At 42.9% G+C, this 20669-nt stretch overlaps 1 protein-coding gene across 5 annotated transcripts in view; it reads left to right on the top strand.

The window, feature by feature from the left end:
• Cracdl (CRACD like) overlaps nt 1-20669 on the top strand; it is a 143925-nt gene that overhangs the window by 52699 nt on the left and 70557 nt on the right. The window contains exon 1 of one of the 5 annotated variants that reach the window (XM_047523401.1): nt 2682-2768. The exons of 2 other annotated variants lie outside the window; for them this stretch is intronic. Coding sequence is in view for 1 of the 3 variants with exons in the window: in XM_047523402.1 (XP_047379358.1) it covers nt 6276-6349 (74 nt within the window). In the remaining 2 variants the exon portion in view is untranslated. Of the gene's footprint in view, nt 1-2681; nt 2769-5340; nt 5360-6210; nt 6350-20669 lie in introns of those variants that run through there. 2 more of the 5 variants (XM_047523406.1, XM_047523402.1) reach the window with 2 other exon arrangements.

Here is a 20669-nt window from a genome sequence, read left to right as displayed (position 1 = left end):
CCAGGATTGTTCTGTTCTCTCCTGCTCACTCTGTCAGCCGGACTGTCCTTCTTCCCCATCAGAGATAGACACCCTCCTCTCACCTCACGGAGTGACTGACAAGCCTGGCAGCTGTGACTGGGGAGCACAGTGTCAGGAGTTGTTGATCTGGCAGGGCAGCATCTTGTGGAAGGGGAGCAGGAATCGGGGGCGGGGGAGGTCAGGAGCCTGTCACTGAGTTGTGCCTTTGCGGCTAATTGACCATAACCCTGAGTGAGCGAAGCGTCTCTCTCTGAAGCTGTATCTTCATCTGCTGAGCGAGGGAGTGGTCCACACTCTCCTGAGACTTGGGGTGCACATGACCGGGGACCTTGCCACTGTGTGGGGGGCCACAGCCCTTGGGGGAATGGTGTTTGCATGGCATTCCTGCACAAGTGTGCACAAGCTGTGATCGCCCCCGAGGCACGTGACCCCAGCTGGGAATGAAATGAAGAACGAGTTGAGCAAGAACTGGGCCCTGGAGCCATGGTGGGTTGTTTGGGGAAGATGCCTTGCCTTCCTCCTCGGGAGCCCAAAGGACAGGGTCTCCTTAATAAGCTGACTCCAGTTGAAAGCAGCGCTGCAGTGGGCAGTGGAAAGTTCACTGCAGGAAACACCAGTGTCTTTGTCACCTGTGCCTCGGGTTATTTCTAAAGGGGCGATGGGGTGCCCACGGCAGGCCAATCCCAGGTCAGAACAGCCGGCACTGCTGGTGGAGCCACCCTTGTCCAGGAATCATCCGAGGAGCCCTGGTAGCCCCTGTTTCCACAGCATGGATTTCTGGAAGGCTTTAGAAGGGGCCAGGACACTGGCACCATCTATAGGACCCAGTTCTTGAATGACTTCTCTTTGTATCCTGAGAGTTGGGAGGAAGTGCCAAGCATCTGGTGGTGTCCGACAGCGTGTGGCTGTGTATGTGCACAGGGCTGCTTCCTGACTCCCAGCACGGGCACTGTCCCCAGGGTTCCTGATGTCCCACCTGAGTTACACTCAACTGGAGTAAACGGTGAGAAACTCAGTGTAGCATAGGGTCCTACAGCTGCTCTTTCTATTTCTTTCTGGATTTGACCAGACAGCAGTGTAATCTTTAAAACCTTACTTTGAGATATTAAGCAAGAGAAGGATGTAACAGGGCAGGCACCACTTGCAAAGTTAACCCTGAACAACCCACAGCCAGGGGCAGATTTCAGAGCCAGCCAACTCATTTTTGGCCATTAGGAACAACCAGTCTAAAGGATTTCAGTACTTATTTGGTCTTTGGGACCCTAATTGTTGTGCTTAACGGATTTGCAACTGAAAAGAACTTAAGAACAGCAAACCTCTCTCTTCTTCAGAGAGAAACAACTTGGATGTTCAAAATTCTGCATCCAGTGAAAGCACACTGTGCTGTCTTTAAAACCCTGCAGCGAGCGAGGGTTACCTCAGAGGCATGGGGGGACTGACTGGCATGTAGTGTGGGGCTCCCCCGCCTGTGTCCTGGAGGGCCTGAGACACCTCAGTTCTGCCTCCCGGTCCACTTTAGGTCAGAGTACAGCCATTTGTGGCCCCTGTGTGCGTGGGGCATGTGAGAGGGAGCTCACAGAGGTGGAGCCAAGAGCGGAAGCCATGTTCTGGAAGCAGGAGCTTTGCCACCTTGACAGCTGGCTGCCTCCCTTGCGATTCAGTGCCCGAAATCTCTGCCTTGACAGCGGCTCCCCCAGCTCTCCATTGCTGAGATGGTGCGGCGACCAACAAGAAAGCCAATGCAAAAGTACTTTGGGGAAACAGCAGAAACTCTTCTCCTGGACATGAGCTCTTGTTTCCAGCAGTGGAAGGGGCAGGGCCTGACCCTGAGAGTCCCCTCTGTGTGCCAGTCGCTGGGTAGTAACCAACACAGAACATCCCTAAGGTCTTGAGGGCTTTCCAAGTGGGAAACCAAACCTCAGAGATGACCAGTAACTCATCCAAATCCCAGGCCCCAAATCCCCATCTCTTTATATCACACAGTCTTGTCTTCACAGGAAATGACTGGAACTTCTAATTCTGAACAAAACACATGTCCGGCCAGGAAAGGTTAAAAACATAGAAAAGTGCAACAAGAAAGTTTAAAGGCAGTTTGCATCTTAGTGGTCCTTCCTTTGTCCCTTCTGTGTATTAAGAAATTTTTTTGGTGTTTCGCGGTGCCAAGGATGGAAGCCAGGGTCTTGCGCATGCTAGGCAAGCACCCTCCTGCTGAGCTCCATCCCCAGCCCTGAGAGACTTTTAAAACAGACTAAAATGGCTTCTTACTGCATATACCATCTTGTAGTATGCTCATCACGGAAGGTACCCGGGCAGCATGGTCGGCATCACCTGGAGTTTCTTAGAAATGTAGGACTCTCTGGCCCCAGCTGAGCCTCTGAAGCGGAATCTGTGGGGATGGGGTCCATACTCCCTGCCACAGCCTCCGTTCCCCCTTGCAGTGTATTGTGGGCATTCCCCCATGTCAGTAAATGCTTTCCCATAGCATGATTTTGGGCGAAGGTACTGATTTTTAGTGATGCGTGATATCCCCTCATGTGGCTGTGTGCCGAGTTGATGGGCCTCTGGAATGTTCCCTCGCTGTTTCAGGGGAGTGCTGGAATGTCTCAAGCAGAAGAATGAGCATTCTGAAGGCTTTTGATGCACGCTGCCAGGTTGCCAGCCCAAAAGGGACAGGACTTGGTGGGTCCCCAAGCCCTCGGGCCATGTTTCTCAGGGGCAGCTGTCATCAGGAGGAGGCTCACACTTAGGTAAGGTGCTATCTTTGATTTGAGCATCAAATTGTCCCACAGAGGCTTTTTAGTGGTTCTTAGACCAGTTGTTGAAACTCTCAGATGGTCTGTTTTCTCACCTGCAAAATGGAGAGATGATAGTTATTTCATTGCTGGTTTACTGAACATAAGATGAGACTAAATAGAAGCCACTGGAATAGCCCTTTGAGTAAAATGAGCCCAGGGCCTAGAGAGGTTACTGTAGTTTAAATGTTCCCACCAAATCTCTAGCAATTAGAGAAATGCAAATCAAAACTACTCTAAGATTCCATCTCACTCCAGTCAGACTGGCAATTATCAAGAATACAAGCAACAATAATGTTGACCAGGATGGGGGGAAAAAGGTTCACTCATACACTGCTGGTAGGAATGCAAATTGGTGCAACCACTCTGGAAAGCAGTATGGAGATTGCTCAGAAAACCTGGGATGGACCCACCACTGGACCCAGCTATCTCACTCCTTGGTTTATACCAAAGGATTTACAATCAGTGGACTGTAGTAAAGGACTTACTACAGTGACATGACCACATGAATGTTTATAGCAGCTCAATTCACAATAGCTAAGCTATGGAACCAACCTTGGTGCCCTTCAAGGGATGAGTGGATAAAGAAAATGTGTTATATATACACAATGAAATTTTACTCAGCCTTAAAGGAGAATGAAATTATGGCATTTGCTGGTAAATGGATGGAGCTGGAGAATATCATGCTAAGCGCAATAAGCCAATCCCAAAGAACCAAAGGACATTTGTTTTCTCTGATATGCAGATACTAATTCACAATAAGGGGGAGGGGGAGGGAAGAATAGGGGTACTTTGGATTAGACAGAGGGGAATAAAGGGAGGCGAGGGGACATGGGGTAGGAAGGACAGTAGAATGAATTGGTTATTATGACCATGCGCATGTGTGATTACACAGCCAGTGTTGTCTTACCTCATGTACAACCAGAAGAATGAGAAGTTGTACTCCATGTATGTATGTTGTGTTGAAATGCATTCTACTGTCGTGTATAACAAATTAAAAATCTGCTGAAATCGAACCCCCATTGTGAGGTTTTAAGAGGTGGGAGCAGTAGACCTGAGAGAGATGATGGGGTCATGAGAGCTCTGCCCTTATGAACGGATCCACCTATTCATGGATTCATGGGTTAATGAGTTGACCTCAAGTGGGTCTGTTATAAAAGCCAGCTTGGCTCTCTTGTAGGTACTCCTCTCACCATGTGATGCCCCGTGCCACCTCAGTATTCTGCAGAGAGATCCCATTAGCAAGGCCCCTACCAAATGTAGCCTCTCCATCTTGGCTCTCCCAGCAGAATCACAAGCTAAATAAACCTTTGCTCTTTATAAGTTATCTAGTCTGAGGTGTTCAGTTATAGCAACAGAAAACAGACTAAGATGGTTCCTACACAAAGCTATTAGATTTTTTTTTTGAATAGAGATTTGCTGTTGCACATTATACATTGCAATTTAATAGTGGCACATGAATGTCATTGGTCTTTTCATCTGGTTTTCTGATGTCCTGGAAGATATATGAGTTGGTCATTGCTAAGAAGGACAAAACATCAAAGAAAAGAAATTCCTGAATACTCTAGTTACAATTGAGCAGACATGTAAAATAGGCAAACCGTGCTGTGAAGAGTGTGCTGGAAGGGGTGGAGGGGGTCTGAGAGGTGTATGTGTGCCTGTGTGTGTGTGGGCGTGGGCGTCACCTTGAGTCCTGTGTCTCCTCTGGCTTCCCTGCTCTTCAGGGAACCTCATGTTCCCCAGACATCCCGCAGTACAACCACAAGACGTGTGTGTCGATCTGGAGCATGTCTTGGGGGGGACGTTGGTGGCTCTGTACCATCCTGGATGCTTCTGTTGAGGCTTCTGAGAGAGGAGAGAAGATAGCAAGAGGCAGAGGCCACCCCTCCAGGCTCAGGCTCAGGACTCTGCGCAGGACAGAATTGCCACGGTGGGTCTGAGAATACCACTAGCCAGGGCTGCTCCAGAAACACCAGGCCTGAGGCCCCGTTCCTGTCCCTTCAGTAAACCACTCCGCTCTGTGGGCCCCTGAAATGCCCCAGGAGTCAGGAACACCCACCAGCCTGTTGTTGCTTTCTCTGGGCACAGTCTGCGGGGTTAGCAGCAGGGTCCTCCTGCCAGGGCGGAGGCAGTGGACCTGCAGATTCTAGCTCCTCTCCCCTTAGGCAGGCGAGTGCGTAGAAACCACCTGCACCTGGTGAGCCCTCCGAACCCAGCACTTCCTTTGTATTTGTCCTGCCTTCTTCTTCAATTGTAAACCATTTGACTAGAACTCTGGATGCAGTTGGCATTTTGAAAAACAGAAAAGCAAGTTAGGACTCTTTGAGAACCTCTTATAGAAGTCTCCAGTGCCGTCTGCCTGCCTGCTCCCGGGTTTTAATATTACACAACCACATGGCTTGGTTGCCTAGAGCCTCTGTCAATGCTGTGCTCGTTGCCTGGCAACTGCTGACTGGCACAGTGGCCCTCAGACTTGGGATGGACTCGAGTCCGGTGGCGTTGCTGCTCCCTTGCAGGAGGCTATTATTTTGAAGTGGCAACTGCAGGTAATAGAGAGGACGTCACCAGGCTCCTGGCTTTGTCACCTGGAGAGGCTGGGGAGCCGCCAGGCAGGCTCAGTTGGTGATTTCTCTTGGGTGGGCGTGGCCTGTGCACCTGCCAGGTGTGGTCTCCAGTGGAGAGAACTGGAAATCCTATCAGGGTCTCAGCCGGGATAAGCGGCTGCCTGGCTCAAGTAGCATTCAGATGTCCCCAAGAAGGCAGTTCATGAAACATTCTAGGACCTGAGGTGGCATCATGGGCCTGGAAAAAATAAACAGAAAGCAAATATCAGCAAGTGTGCAGGGACAGAGATGAGCATGGCCCCCACCCCTGCTGTGGCCCCTGGTGCCTCTGAGCCAGTGTGTGCCGATGGTGGCAGGAGGCCCTGGTGCTTGTGCTAGGACAGGGAGGGGAGCCCTGGGCTTGGGCGGGTGGCTCAGACTCTGCTCTGCATTTCCCCAGCAGAAGATCCGGCTCTTCCCGGGGCGGCCCTTCCTCAGGTGGGGTGTGCGACTGCACCTCCCATGGCCTCTGCTGCTTCCAGGGTGAGTTCAATAGAGCACAGCCCATGTTTGTCATTTTGCGTCCTCAGCCATTCAGCAGGGACTCCATCATAGGGAAGCAGGTGACACTCCAGACCAACTCCCTGAGGAGTCAGGCCACCCCACCCCTGCCTTCAGGGCTCGGAGTGGAAGAAGGAAGTGCCAGGTTCCTCAGATAGCCTTTGCCGCAGGTGCCCGCTCACCTGCCGGAGGAGCTCACAGACTGGGGCTGGCAGGAGCCCGGCTTCCTTGTGGCTCGTGGGTGCCACCAGGCCCACTGGAGCTGCTGGGGAGGTGGGGGCGGGGGCTCCTGCTGAGCGTCTGGTGGTGCCCCGAGAGCCCCAGGCCTGCTCTTCTCCCTGCTGCTGGTTTCAGGAGGATGAGAGAGTCAGAGGCTCACTCCACCTTCAGGAAGATGGCTGCCTTCTACCAGTGCGTCAGGCCCGACCCCAGGTGCGCCCCAGAGTGAGGAGGTGGGGGTTGGGGTCGGAGGGGAGGGGAGGCCATGCAACCACTGCCAGGGCATAGGTGGCCATCATTCTTGGGGACTCAGGCCTTCAGCATCTACTGTCTCGTGTTCTAGAATATTTGTGACCTCCTTCCTTACAGACTTTATTCTGTCTCCTTGAAATATGTGAATTCTGGAGCAAAATAATGATTTCCTTTGTTTGCTTTAAGAGGGAGCCAGAGCCGGGGAACCAGGTGAGGAGGACTAGGTAAACAGAGCATTTTACTTTCACTATCCCAGCCTGCACCTTGGATCTGCGAGGCATAATTGATATTCTTTGAATAGAAGGAGGGCAGCCAGAGGTCAAGGTAAAAGGACATTGGAATTATTACTCACAGCTCAGCACCAAAGGGTTTGTTCCCAACTGATGGACACAGCCATGGGTGACAACCTGCTGGGATGCCTGGGCAGCAGAGGCCAGCGGCCCTGCACACGGCCTTCTCCCCTGCTGTAGGTGACCTCACCCTGGATGGTGCTTGGTTCTCAGCACATCTTGTTCTGTGCTTGATTTACACTCATTTGTTCAGCATAAATAAGCAAATTATGTATCTCATACCCCAGATGGAAAATCCCCAGTACAGCCGCCTCTGTCCATCAGGTGATAGTTACGTCTGCCCATCCCTCGATTAGGTGGACCGTCTTGGGAAATTGATATTTCATCTTTGGAAGGATCCACCCACCTCCAGGCAGCAGGAGGGGATGCTTGAGACTTGGGACAGGTGGACCATCCCCAAGTGTCACTTTCTTCTTTTGTCACATTGGGGTAGTGACCCAACAACTCAAGGACTCCTTGTGAACACAGGGCCTCCTGCTGAATAAAGCCCTGTGAATGCAAATCATTACTGTTTCTTTAAAAAAAAAAAAAAAAAAAAAGACCAATAATTATCCAACCTGTTTTAAAATTAAGCATTAGTTTGATATGTATGCATAGAAATAAGGGCGTGTGTTGCCTTAATAAACTCACAAAATGAAAAACAAGCCAGCCCTCGTCAAACTGTCCCTTGTATCCAGGACTCCAGGGTCCCGTTGGTGGCACGTGTGTTCCGCAGTCTGCACCAGGTACAGCTTGCACCCTGAGACTGAAATTTCCAAGTTAAGTGGCATCTTTGCAAGTTACTCCCCAGCATTAGAATGAATTTATATTTCCCCCAAGAATTATGCAAATAGAATTCCTAAAATAAGTTTGTGAAGTTTGACGCTCTGTGGCTTCACTATTTTTGAAATAATGGTCTTGTAAAAGTCTCTCAGAGATTTTTTTTTTTTACTCTAATAACCCAAAAATGTCCAAACTAATGTTTTTGAAATCTCATAAGAAAACATTCACCTCTGGATGGGTGAAAACGGGCTGCTCTCGTGAGCGTGAGCGTGCGTTTCTGTTCAGGTGGGAGAGGGCGCACGGGTCTGGGAGCCCCGGGATCGCAGACAGCTGTGCGGACAGGTGAGTCTACGGTGTTGGCAGCCGCGTGCACTCCTAGCTCGCAGCTTGCTTTGTTCATTTAGAAGGACTCTGAACACCACTAAAGCCACTGTTACATAAGCAATTCTCAGCTAGTTTATCTTATATAAGATCTTATTTATATGCTCATAAACCGTGCTGTTTATCTCCTGGATGGCTGTGCGAGTTGGAAAGAAGCAGTGGTATTACTTTGCAAAAGGAACAACCCATGGGCTTGTGACCTGCTGCCTCCTTCTCTCTAGATGCTCCCACTGTCGCTGTCCTGCGCCTCAGACCTCTGAGCAGGGACCTCCATTGCCTCCACTTGCCCTCACTACTAAACTGAGGGGTCCACAAAACCCATTAGACTGCAGCTGTGCACAGCTGGATGGTGGGCACTGTCCAGCAGGAAGGGGGGTAAGGAGAACACAGGATTACAAATGCAACATGGTCTAGTGAAGTCTGACCGTGGGGCACTGGAGATCTGGGTGCACTTGGGAACTGGGCGTGGGAGGTTGATGCCGCCTCACCTTTAGCAGGAAGCAGTTCTTTCATCTGGCCGCTGTCGCTGAGAGCACCTGTGGTCCACCTGTTCTCTGAACGGGGTGTCTTAAGCACCTACCACGTGGCAGTGCTTTGCCAGCACATATTCTCTATCTTCATAGATGATCTTCAATTTTACATACTTAGCAAAAAAGGGGATGACTCCCTTCTCTAGGTCAAGACTTAACTCAGTTTTTTTTTCTTTTTTCAGTTTTTTATAAAAAAGATGAACCTAAAGGGATGCTGTAGTACACGCCTGTAATCCCAGAGGCTGGGGAGGCTGAGGCAGGAGGATTGCAAGTTCAAGGCCAGCCTCTGCAACTGAGTGAGATCCTGCCTCAAAATAAAAAATAAACTAGGGTGGTGGATTTAGCTCAGTGGTAATGCAACCTGGGTTCAATCCCCAATACTGAAAAACAAAACATTAATTATAAGATACTAGGAAAATTTAAAATCGAGCAGCCAGTCAGTTCTTTTACTCTTCTTTCTTGTCCTGTTTAAAGCTTGTCACTTATCCTTTGAATATTCTCTGGTTTCAGCCCTTTGCCTATGAGATTTCTTTGCTTTCTTTTCTCTTGTATGTCAGATAAAGGTGTAGCCCTATCTCCTCCTGTCCTTCCTGACAGGTGGGCAGAGGGTGTTCTGTGTGTGGCCAGGTGTCTCCTTGCAGAGAAGGTGGTCACCCGGGTCATCTGGCTCCTTGAGGGAGAGAAGGTGGATGGTGGTGTACCTGGGGTGGGTACAACAGCAAGTCCCTCGACTGTTGAGGATAATAATACCATTAAACAGAGAGCTGGCACGGTTTTCGAACAGACATTTCTCACAGGAACTTTGTGAGCATTACACATTCCATTTGCCTCAATAATGTGAAACTTATTTTTCCAAAAAAAGGAACAGGCAGATCCTGGCGTGACTCACTGGAGAACAATAGTTAAGTCATAATTTATTTTCGTCTTTTTCCCCAAGAGAAGGAAAAATTGATTAGACGTATGGGGGATGTAAGCAGGCATACATCTGCACAGGGGAACTGGATCAGAGAGTCACAAAGACACACACAGAGTTGACGGGCACATCGCTCTGTTGCAAGAGAACCCAACATGTTCCCAAAGCTGGTGTGAGGATTTATAGACGAGCTGAGAAGACCTTGATTTCATTCTAAGATCTGAGGGTACTTTTTACATAAATAAGGGCTTACTTTCGTATAACATGTTGGTGACTCCCACCCATAAAACTCTCTTGCTTTGTTTCCATGGGTAGGGGAGGAGGAGAGTAGTGTGAGATCTCAACTTATTATGTGATTTCCACTCCGTTTAGATAATTTCCCTTCGTTTTGAAGTCAATTTTGGATATTTGTATGTTTTCATTTCATGTCAGTTTGAAAACTCCGTTTTTCCAACTGTCTTCTCTGTAGCTACGTTGCGCTTCTCATTTAAGGGGAGCATACTGGTGGGATTTGCTTGTGTATATTCGCACCCGCACGCAGTGTAACACTACAATTTGGCCGATGTCATTCCCCAGGACTCCCTCTCCCTCCCTTCCTCGCACCCCCGTCCCTTTCTTCTGTTTGACTGATCTCCCTTTGATTTTCATGAGATCTGCCCCCACCTTTCTTTTTCTTTTTTCCTCTCTAACTTCCATATATGAGAGAAAATGTACGATCCTTGACCTTCTAAGTTTGGCTTATTTTGTTGAGCAGAATGTTCTCAAATTCCATCCATTTTCCTGCAAATGGCATGATTCCATTCTTCTTTATGGCTGAACCAAAACTCCATTGTGTACATATACCACATTTTCTTTGATTCCTTTGTCCATTGATGGACACCTGGGCTGATTCCATAGTTTGGCTATTGAACACAATCTAATTTAGAACATCTTCATTTCCCCAGAAGGAAACCTTATGCCCATTACCAGTCACCTCCCACCCCACTACCTTCCCCCAGCACCACACTCCCCAACTCAGGCAACCCTTAATTTCCTGTGTTTCTGTGGGTTTACCTGTTCTGGACATTTCACATAAATAGTATCATACAGTCTTGTAACTGGCTTCTTTCACTTCTCATAATGTGTTCAAGGCTCATCCAAATTATAGGATGTATCAGTACTTTCTTCTTTTTTATTGCTGAGTAATATTCCATTATATGTAGATAACACATTTTTATATATCTCCATCAATAGATAGACATTTGGGTTATTTCCATTTGGGGTTATTATGCAAATAATGCTGCTGTGGACACTGGCATGCAAATTTGCATGTGCACATTTTTCTTTTTTTTAATTGTGGTAAAATACACTTAACCTAAAATTTACCATCTTAAGTATCTTTTAAGAATACTATTCAGTGACGTTAACTACATTTAGATTGTTATGCAGGCATGACCACCCTTCCATCTCTAGAACTTTTTCATCTTGCAAAATGGAAACTCTGTACCATTTTTAAAAAAGTTTCTAAGTCTCTCCAAATCTCTCCAATCCCGCTCCCCCGAGTCCCTGGCCACCACTTCCTACTTTCTGACTCTGACTTTGATTACTCTGAGTGCCTCATATAAGTGGAATGATACAGTGTCTTTTTGTGACGGGTTTATTTTGATGAGTATAATGTCCCTCAGGATCGTCCATGTTGTAGCTTGTGTCAGAATTCTCTTAATAAATTTTTGAAGACTAATAAGCAGGAATTTGCTTCTGTCACTTTGATACTTGTTTCATAAATGCCTTACAGCTGTTCATAATCCCTCATTGTTTCACACACATTACTGGCATGTGTGTGTGTGTGTGTGTGTGTGTGTGTGTGTGAGAGAGAGAGAGAGAGAGAGAGAGAGAGAGAGAGAGAGAGAGAGTTTATTTTTTTGGTAGTAAAACGTTTAAATTCCTTTCTCATTTCCTTTTGTGAATACTGTGTAGCTATTTTCTTTGTTACCATGGAAATTACATTTGACATTCTGATTATAGCATTCTCATTTGGATTTATATCAGCATACCTTCAGTCACATACAAAAACTCTGCTCCTTTATATTTCTTTCCTTGCTCCTTTTCACTTGTTGATACTACAAAATTATATCTTGATATATTATGTGTCCCCAAAGTGTAAATTAATAATTCCTAAAAATGCATTTTCATCTTAAATAGTGTAGAGCACAAAACATGTAGATATAAATCAGTTACACTAATACTAATTTTTAGAATGACAATTGCTTTCTTTTAAAGTCATGGTCTTTAAAGTCACATAGGAAACCAAAGGTGGAGTCACAAACCACGGTTACGGTAATACCGACCTTTATGATCCCCGTGGATTTACCTTTCTTGAGATCTTACTTCTTCATATGACTTCAGGTTCATGTCTGGTGCCTTTTCATTTTATCCTGCAGGACCCTTCAGCATTTCTTTCAGAACAGCTCTACTGGTAATAAACTGCTCAGCTTTTGTTCACCCAGTAATGTCTATTTCTCCTTCACTGTTGAAGGAGAGTTTGGCCAGATATAGGTTTCTTGGTCAACATTGTGTTTTTCTTTAATTATTTTGAATCTCTCAGCCTACTGCCTTCTGCCTTCCTAAACCTCTGATGAGAATTTTGCTGACAGTGTTATTGAGGATCCCTTGTATGTCGCAAGTCATTTCTCTCTTGCCGTTTTTAAGGTTCCCCCTTGTCTTTGTGTTGGAACAATTTGATTATAATGGGTCCTGGTGCGGATTTGTGTTCCTTTTACTTGAATTTCATTGAGCTTCTTGGATGTTGACATTTATGTCTTTCATCAAATTTGGGAAGGTTTCAGCCATTATTTCCTCAAATATTCCCTACCCATTTTTCCGTTCTCCTGAAATTCTCACAGTGCAGGTGTTGGTCCATGTGATGGTGTTTCACAGGCCTTTTATCTTCTGTTCATTTTTCCATATTTTCTTTCTGTTCCTTATACTCGATAATTTTCATTGTGCTGTTTTCAAGTTTGGGGATTATTTTGCCTGCTCAAATCTGCCTGGGAATCCCTCCAGTGAATTTCTCATTCCATTCATTGTACTTTTCATCTCCAGAACTTCTTTTAGTTTTCTTTTTTGGTGTTCCTGTCTCTCTCCTGAAGTTTCGATTTTGTTTACACATCATTTTCTTGACTTTCTACCTATCTTACTTCAGTTTTATGAGTATCTTTAAGATCGTTGTTTTAAAGTCTTTGTCTAGTTTATCTGCCATCAGGTCAGGTCTTTTTCAGAAAGTTTCTATTGATTTTTTCCCCCTTCGAATGGGCCATGCTTTCCTGTTCCTTTGTATTCACTGTGATTTTTTTTTTTGTTCTTATCGAAAATGGGACCATTTTAGTTAATAATGGGGTACTTTGGAAATCAATTTCTTTCCCTTCCCTGGGGTTTGCAGATATGGAGGAATTTTATTGTTCTTATTTGTTTGTTTGTTTGATTGATTGTTGTGGGCTCTCTTCCTGATGATGATCAGTCTAAGGTATAAAACTGAAGCCTTCTCAGGTTTTTTTCTGAGCCTCTGCCTTTCCCTAGGCATGCACCATGACTTTCTAATTTCCCCTGATACATGGGTGCTTTTGAATGCCCATTCTTTAAAGTATGACTCAAGAAAGGGACAAAGAGAAATGCCAAGGGATTTGAGCAGGTTACAGCCCCTGATATCCCCAGTAACCCCTGTGGACCTGGGAGGGGTCTTGCAACAGTGGAGAGAGGTCCAACAACAGTGGTCCCCACCTCTTTGCACCTTAGGGATCAGAAGCAGCAATTCAAGCACAGATTCCCAGTATGTAAAGAAGAAGGTCTCTCCCCCGACCCCAATTCTAACTCTTGCAAGCTGGGTGCAAGCTTCTCCTGGAACACTTGCATAGTTGCCTGCCATGGGACTGGGAACTTGGAGTGTGGGTGGATAGGACTGTGCTGTGCTTGGCAAAATCAACTACAAATGACCTGCCAGATCTTCCCCTGGAAGTTACAAGGCTTCAGTAGACTCCAGAGTCCTGAATGGTTACATCAGACAGATTCTTCAGTGCAGTTGTTGTCTATTTGGGGAAACTGGTTCCTGTTGCTTTTCACTTTACCGGCTTCCCAGATTCCTCCCTGGACATATGTTTTTATTTCCCTTTGGTAGATCCCGAGGAGTAAAATGCTGGGCCATATGGTAATTCTATGCTTAACATTCGAGGGATTGCCCGGCTTCTCCATACTGGGCACCACACTTACATTTCCACTAGTATTGAATGATGGTTCCACTTTCCTCACATTCTTTCAAGCATTTGTTACCATCCCTCCCCTTCTAGTAAGTGACACAGTATCTCGCTGTGGTTTTGATTGCCAGCTCCCTAGTGGCTGATGGTGCTGAGCGGCTTCTCTTGTGCTCATTAACCATGCATTTGCCTTTGTACACGTTTCTGTTCACGTCCTCTGTCAGTTTTTGAGTAGGGTGTCTTTATGGTTGAGTCACAAGAGTCTCATGAACTCTGGATATTACTCCCTTACCAGATATGTGATTGGCAAATGTTTCTCTCCCAGTATGTATGAGTTGTCTACACTTTCTTGATAGTCCTTGGAAACAAAAGATTATAATTTTGATGAAGTCAAAACTTAGCTATCTTCCCTTTCAGTGTCTGAGGAATTACTGCCTAACCTAAGAGCATAGACTCACTCTTAATTTTCTCCTCAGAGCTTTTAAATGTAGTTCTGTGATCCATTTTGAGGTGACCATGTGAAGCAGGTCAGATTATCTTTGGCAGTCCGATGTCCACTTTTCCCAGAACGATTTTCTAGAAAGTCTGTTCTTTACCCTCTTGAATTGCCTTGGCATCTTTCTTGAGAACCACCTAGCTATAATAGTAAGTTTTTATTTCTGGATTCTGATTTCTATACTGTTGATCTGTAGGTCTGTCTGCTTGCCAGTATGATGCAGTCTTTCTTTAAAAAAATGTTTATATATATAATCATTTTTTAAATTGGCAATGACAGTCTTGATCACTATAGCTTTGTGGTAAGCAAATGGAGAGTGTGAGTACTTTTGTTCTTATTTTTCAAGATTGCTTTGACTACTCTGGGTCAGCACTTATAGAATGAAGACAGGTGATTCAAACCAACAATACAATTTGGCTTTTATATCACTGTCAGTTTTCTGCTTATTTGCTCTAATTATTACTGAAAGTGAGAACCCCAACTGTTGAAGTCCCCACTGTCATTGTTGAATTGTGTCTCTTTGTTTTATCAGTTCTTGTTTCAGGTATTCTGAGGCTCTGTTTTTAGGTGGCATATGTATTGATAATAAATGTATCTTCCTCTTATAAATGGGGCTGTTTAGCTCTAGTAACAGTGCTCTCCTAAAATAAATTTCTGTCCAATATTAATGAGCCATTCCATTGATTATTTCAATGTGTTGTTTAATTTCCACAGGTACGGTTTTCCCAAATTACTTTCTCTTGTTTATTTTTAATTTCATTCAGTTATTGTCAGAAAACATACTTTCTTTTATTTCGACCATTTTAAATCTATTTCAGCTTGTTTTATTTAGCCCGTCGTGGTATATCCTGGAGAATCTTTCCTGCGGGTTTCAGAAGGTTGTGTGCTGTGTTGCTGGGGGCGGGGGTGCTCTGTAGATTTCTGTTAGATCTGGTTGGTTCTCCAAGACCTTTATGTCCTTGCTGTCCTTGCTGGTCTTCAAGTCTGTATATCCTTGTTAAGCTTCTGCCTATTTGTTCTATCGAATACTGAAAAAGAGAGATTGAAGTCTTCCACTATTGTTGTTTAATTTTGTTTCCAACTTCATTTCTGTCAGTTTTTTTATCAGGAAGTTTAGGGCTGTGTTGTTAGGTGTGTGTGTGTGTTTATAATTGTTATATATTCTTGATGGTTTGATCATCTTATCATTATGAATTGTCCCTGTTTATCTTTAATAAACTTTTTTTACTTTAAAATTTGTCAATCATTAGTACAGCCACTCCCTTTTGGGGATTGCTGTTTGCGAGAAATAACGTTTTCCCTTCTCTTACTTTTAGCCCGTTTGTATCTGTGAAACTGAAGTGAGTGTCTCATAGGCAGTATATACTCGCATCCTGGGGTTTTATTTAGTTTGACAGTCCTTCCCTTTTGAGTGATTGGTCCATTTACACTTAGTGTCGTTATTGGCGTGTTTAGATTTACCAATACCATTTTGCTTTTGGTCTTCTATCGACTTTGCAAACACTTGGTTCTTCTCATATTCCTTTACCACCTCCCTTTGTCTTAAGTGTCCCTTGTCTAGCATGTGTTTTATTTCCTTATCGACTTTTGCCTGTGTTTTCTTCAGTTATTTTTTAGTGGTGGATCTAGGGCTTACGCTGTACATCTGAACATATCAGACTCAACTTAGAACTTATAATAATTTAATTCTGGGAGTTATAAAAACATACTCCTTTCTAGTTTCCTTCCCTGGCCCCTTTGTTGCACTATTACTATTATATATATTATATAATATGTATTATAATTATATATATTATATGTTTTACATCTGTATTATTAAACAAACCGAATAATTATGCCTTTATAGAGTCTTTTGTCTTCTAAAGAAGTTAAGAGAAAAAAAGAACAAAACTATATTTATAGAGAGTTTTTTAAAAATATATATATTAACCTCCCTTTACCGATTTTAGTTTTCTTTTTTCTTGTGACTCAAGTTACCATATTAGGTCGTTGTTGTATTGTAAATGGAGTAGTAAGTCCCCCTCATGGGGGATTTTAAGGTTATTTCAGTGTGGCTGTGGAAATTGCATATGGAAAGACATATGACATTAAAGGACTTATGGCACCCCAGGCCCTAGAGAAGGAGGCATGGCCTGCGACACCACACGTGAGATTATAAGGGAAAACTCCTGAGGAGCAGGTGGGGAGCTGAGGCGGGTGTGGACCCGGGGGGGTCCAGGGTGAAGTGCACAAGCAAGAGGCATGAGGCTGTTTGACTGGCCCATCTGAATGTCACAGAGTCACAGTCAGGGGATGGCAAGAAGGAGAACTTGTTTCAGGGACCAGTCTTACCACACTGGTACACTTGGTCACCTGGGCTGGATGTTCACAGGCTATTTGTGGGCATGTTGAGCCATCAGAAAAATATGAAGCTTTAAAAATTCACAGTACATCAGTTCCATTCCTATATGCCTCCTTTTTGTTGTGATTGTCAAATATATTACTTTTCTATATATTGTAGTCCCAATATTGCGATTTCTGAATATTGTTTTATGCAGTTGCCTTTTATATGAGTTTTAAAAAGAGAAGTATTCAGTGATATTTTGTTTAATAGTATCCTGCACAATTACTTTGAGAGACAGCTTTGTTGGATGTAGGATTCTTGGGTGACAGTTATTGCTTTTGTCACCTTGAATACGTCATCCCACTGCCTTCTGCCCTCCACTGTTTCTGGTGGGAAGTTAGCTGTCACTTTTACTCTGGTGCCCATGTACATGGTATGTCTTTTTTCTCTTGCTGATATCAAGTTTTTCTCCTTGTCTTTGGTTTTCACATTTAGATGTGGTGCAATGTTCCTGGTGCAGATCTCTTTGCATTTGTTTTATGTGAACATTGTTGAGTTTCTTAGGTATGTAGATGTTTTTTTCATCAGATTTAATTAATTTTCAGCCATTATTAGGATATTTCCTCCAGGAAGTCTTCTCTTTCCTTCTTGGACTCTCATTCTGAATACTAGGATACTTAATGATGTCCCACATTTCTCTGTTCATTTTTTTCCCCTTAAGATTGCATGCTTTTTGTTGACTTATTTTCAAATGTGATGGTTCTTTATTCTGCCTCCTAGTGAACCCCTTCAGTAATTTTTCCTTTCCGTTATGTAATTTTCAACTCCAAATTTTTCAGCTTGTTCATTTTCACAGTCTCTACCCACTTTGTTATGTTCTCTATTTGGTGAGCCATTGTGATCATGTCTTCCTTTAATTGTTTGCATATGACTTTCCATATTTCTTGGAGCACACTTGGTTCTGGTTTGGAGGCTTTGTCTGCTATTATACCTCCACCCTCCTACGGGTAGTTTCAGTGGCCTGCCTTCTCTCTGTGAGTCAGGCTTTCCTTTTTGTTTGGGGTGGTTTCACCAAGTTCCTTCCAATGCCATCTTGAAATTCTTGCCTCCCCTCTTTTCTAATAATCATTTTTTTCTAAAAAACTTGTATTTGATATAAAACCAACAGAAAAGTCACATAATATCAGGGATTCCCCATATAATCTTTGGCCAGATTCTCTGATTTTTTTTCATATTTTGCCTTATCTGCTCTTTGTTTCTCTGTATGTTCATTTACCTGTAGGTTCACATCATTTTACTTTTCTAGACTATTTGAGAATGAGCTCGAGAAATCACATGTTTATTTCCTAAGAACAAAAACATTCTGTTAAGTACCAGAGTTGTGATTATCAAAATTGGGAAATTTTAAATTCACATGTGGTTATTGAATTCATAGTTCATAGTCAACCTTTGTCATTTATCCAAATAATGCCTTTTGTAGCAGTTCCTCATTCACAAGTCCTGAAGCATATGTTGCCTCTACTATAAATGTCTCTCATTTGTTTGATGTTTCCTTATGACTAGATTCTTTTTCATGTGCTGTAGCAGTGTTGCCACTGTTAGGTTTTCTTTTACATCTGTGTGATCAAATTGTTCACGCAGTTTTGGAAGAGAGAGATCGTTTGCTTTTCATTTATTAATTCCTAAGAATTCTTTAAATATGATGGGTACAAGTTTGTTTGTTTCAGAATGTGTTGGTTTTCTTTTTTAACAGATATTTTCTCCCTGCCTATGGCATCCCTATTCATTTTTCCAATGTTACATTTTAATGACCAGGAATATTTCATTTTGATGAAGTGCAAATTATGCTTTTTTTTTTCTTCAGTGGGTTTTTGACATGTTTAATACATTTTGGTTTATCTCAAGGTCAAGAAGATAAGCTCCCATATTTTCTTTTCAAAGTTTTATGTATTTTTAATTTTGCATTTGTATTTATAATTTTGCCATTTTTCCCCCTCTGTGCTCCATCTGGTTTTCTTTGTTCTTTCTATTCTGCCTTATTTTAGGTCAATTAAGTTTTTAACTTAAAATTTACACATAGTATCTGGGTTCCTTTTGCCATAATTAGATGTACAAGGAATTTGACTTCAATCCCGATTACACCTCTCCCTTCCTGCCCTCTCCTTACCCCTTTTCTCTCTCCTCTACTGATCTTCCTTTCACACCTTTACTCATTTATTTTTGATTGGTGCTTTCTACATAAACATAAAGGAGATATTCCCTTCAGTACCTTTATATATGTATATAACATGATTGTGTTAGATTATTTCCACATTTCTTTCTCTATCCTTTTCTTCCTCCCTCCCTATCATTCCCTTACTTCTACTCCATCCATCTTCCCTATAGCTTTGTGATATCCAATCCCCTTCCTTTCTGCTTTCTTTTTCCTAATTTTGCTTTTAGTTTCCACATAGGAGAGAAAACAGCAGACTCTTAATTTTATGAGTCTGGCTTATTTCATGTAGTGTGATTTTTCTCCATTTCCATCCATTTTCCAGCAAAAGCCATTATTTCACTCTTTATGGCTGAGTAAAACTCCATCGTGTATGTAGACCATTCATCATTGATCCATTCATCCATTAACAGGCATTTGGGTTGATTCCATAATTTGGCTATTATGACTTGAGCTGCTATAAACATTGTAGTGGCTATATCACTGTAGAATGATGATTTTATTTCTTTTGGATAAATACCAAGGAGTAGGATAGCTGGGGCATATGATGGTTACATTCCTAGTTTTTTAGGAATCTCCAACTGCTTTCCAAAGTGGTTGTGCTCATTTGCAGTCCTACCAACAATGTATAAGTGTACCTTTTTACCCACATCCTTACCAGCATTTATTATTATTTGTATTCTTGATAATTGCCATTCTGATTGGAGTGAGATCAAATCCAGTGCAGTTTTGATTTGCTACAGAAGTTGAATATTGTTTCATGTGTTTTTTTTTGCCCATTTGTATTTCTTTCTTCTTTTGAGAAATTTCTGTTTAGCTCTTTTGCCCACTTGTTTGTCTTTTTGGCACTGAGTTTTCTAAGTACTTTATATATTTTGGATACTAACCGCCTGTCAGAAGAGTAACTGGCAAAAATTTTCTCCCATTCTGTAGGCTCTCTCTTCACTCTCCTAATCATGTCCTTTGCTATGAAGAAGTTTTTTTAATTTGATGGCATCCCACTTATTGATTCTTATTTTTATTTCTTGAACTTAGAGGTCTTGTTAAGTCAGAGTCTTCATCAATATAATGGAGTGTTGTGTGACAATATAGCCCATCCCATAGGGCTCTTGCCCTGCATAACGTACAGCCGGGGTTCGAATCCCCAGCACTGTGGGATGGAAATTAAACAACAACAACAACAACAACAACAAAATATGATGGAGTGTTGACCCTATGTTATCTGCTAGTGATTGCAAGGTTTCTGGTTTACTTCCTAAGTCTTTGATCCATTTCGATTTGACTTTTGTGCAGGGTGAAATATGGGGATCTAATTTTATTCATATTATATTATATATATATAAAATATATGCTGGGAAAACTATATATATATTATATATATATATATATACAGCTTATATATATTTTAAAAAATATATATTAACCTCCTTTTACCAATTTTAGTTTTCTTTTCTCTTGTGACTCAAGTTACCATATTAGGTCATTTTCTTACTCCTGCAGGGTTGTATTGTAAATGGGATATATACATACACACACACACACACACACACACACACACACACACACATATATAGTTTTCCCACATCATATATTTTAGTCGCCTTGCTTTGTCAAGTATAGATGGCTAAGTATGTGCCTTTGTCTCAGTGCCTTCTATTCTAGTCCATTGGTCTTCACATCTACGTGGATGCCAATACCATGTTGTTTTTATTACTAAAACTCTGTGTTATAATTTGAGTTCAGGTTTTGTAATGTCTCCTGCATCACTTTTCTTATTCAGAATTTCTTTGGCTCTTCTGGGTCTCTTATTTTTCCAAGTGAATTTACGTATTGTTTTTTTAGTTCTGTGAGGAATGTCATTGGTATTTCGTTAGGGATTGCATTGAATTTGTATATTGCTTTCGGTAGTATGGCTGTTTTGACAATGCCAATTCTGCCTATACAAGAACATGGGAGGTCTTTCCATCTTCTGAGGTCTTCATAGAGATATTTTACTTCCTTAATTACATTGATTCCCAGATTTGGGTTCATTTGTGGTTTTTTTCTTTGTTAGGTTTTTTTTTTTTTTTTTTTTTTTTTAGGATATTG

This window comes from Sciurus carolinensis, chromosome 13 (genome assembly GCF_902686445.1).
Source record: "Sciurus carolinensis chromosome 13, mSciCar1.2, whole genome shotgun sequence".
NCBI lineage: Eukaryota > Metazoa > Chordata > Mammalia > Rodentia > Sciuridae > Sciurus > Sciurus carolinensis.
This window is presented reverse-complemented; position numbering and strand designations above follow the sequence as displayed.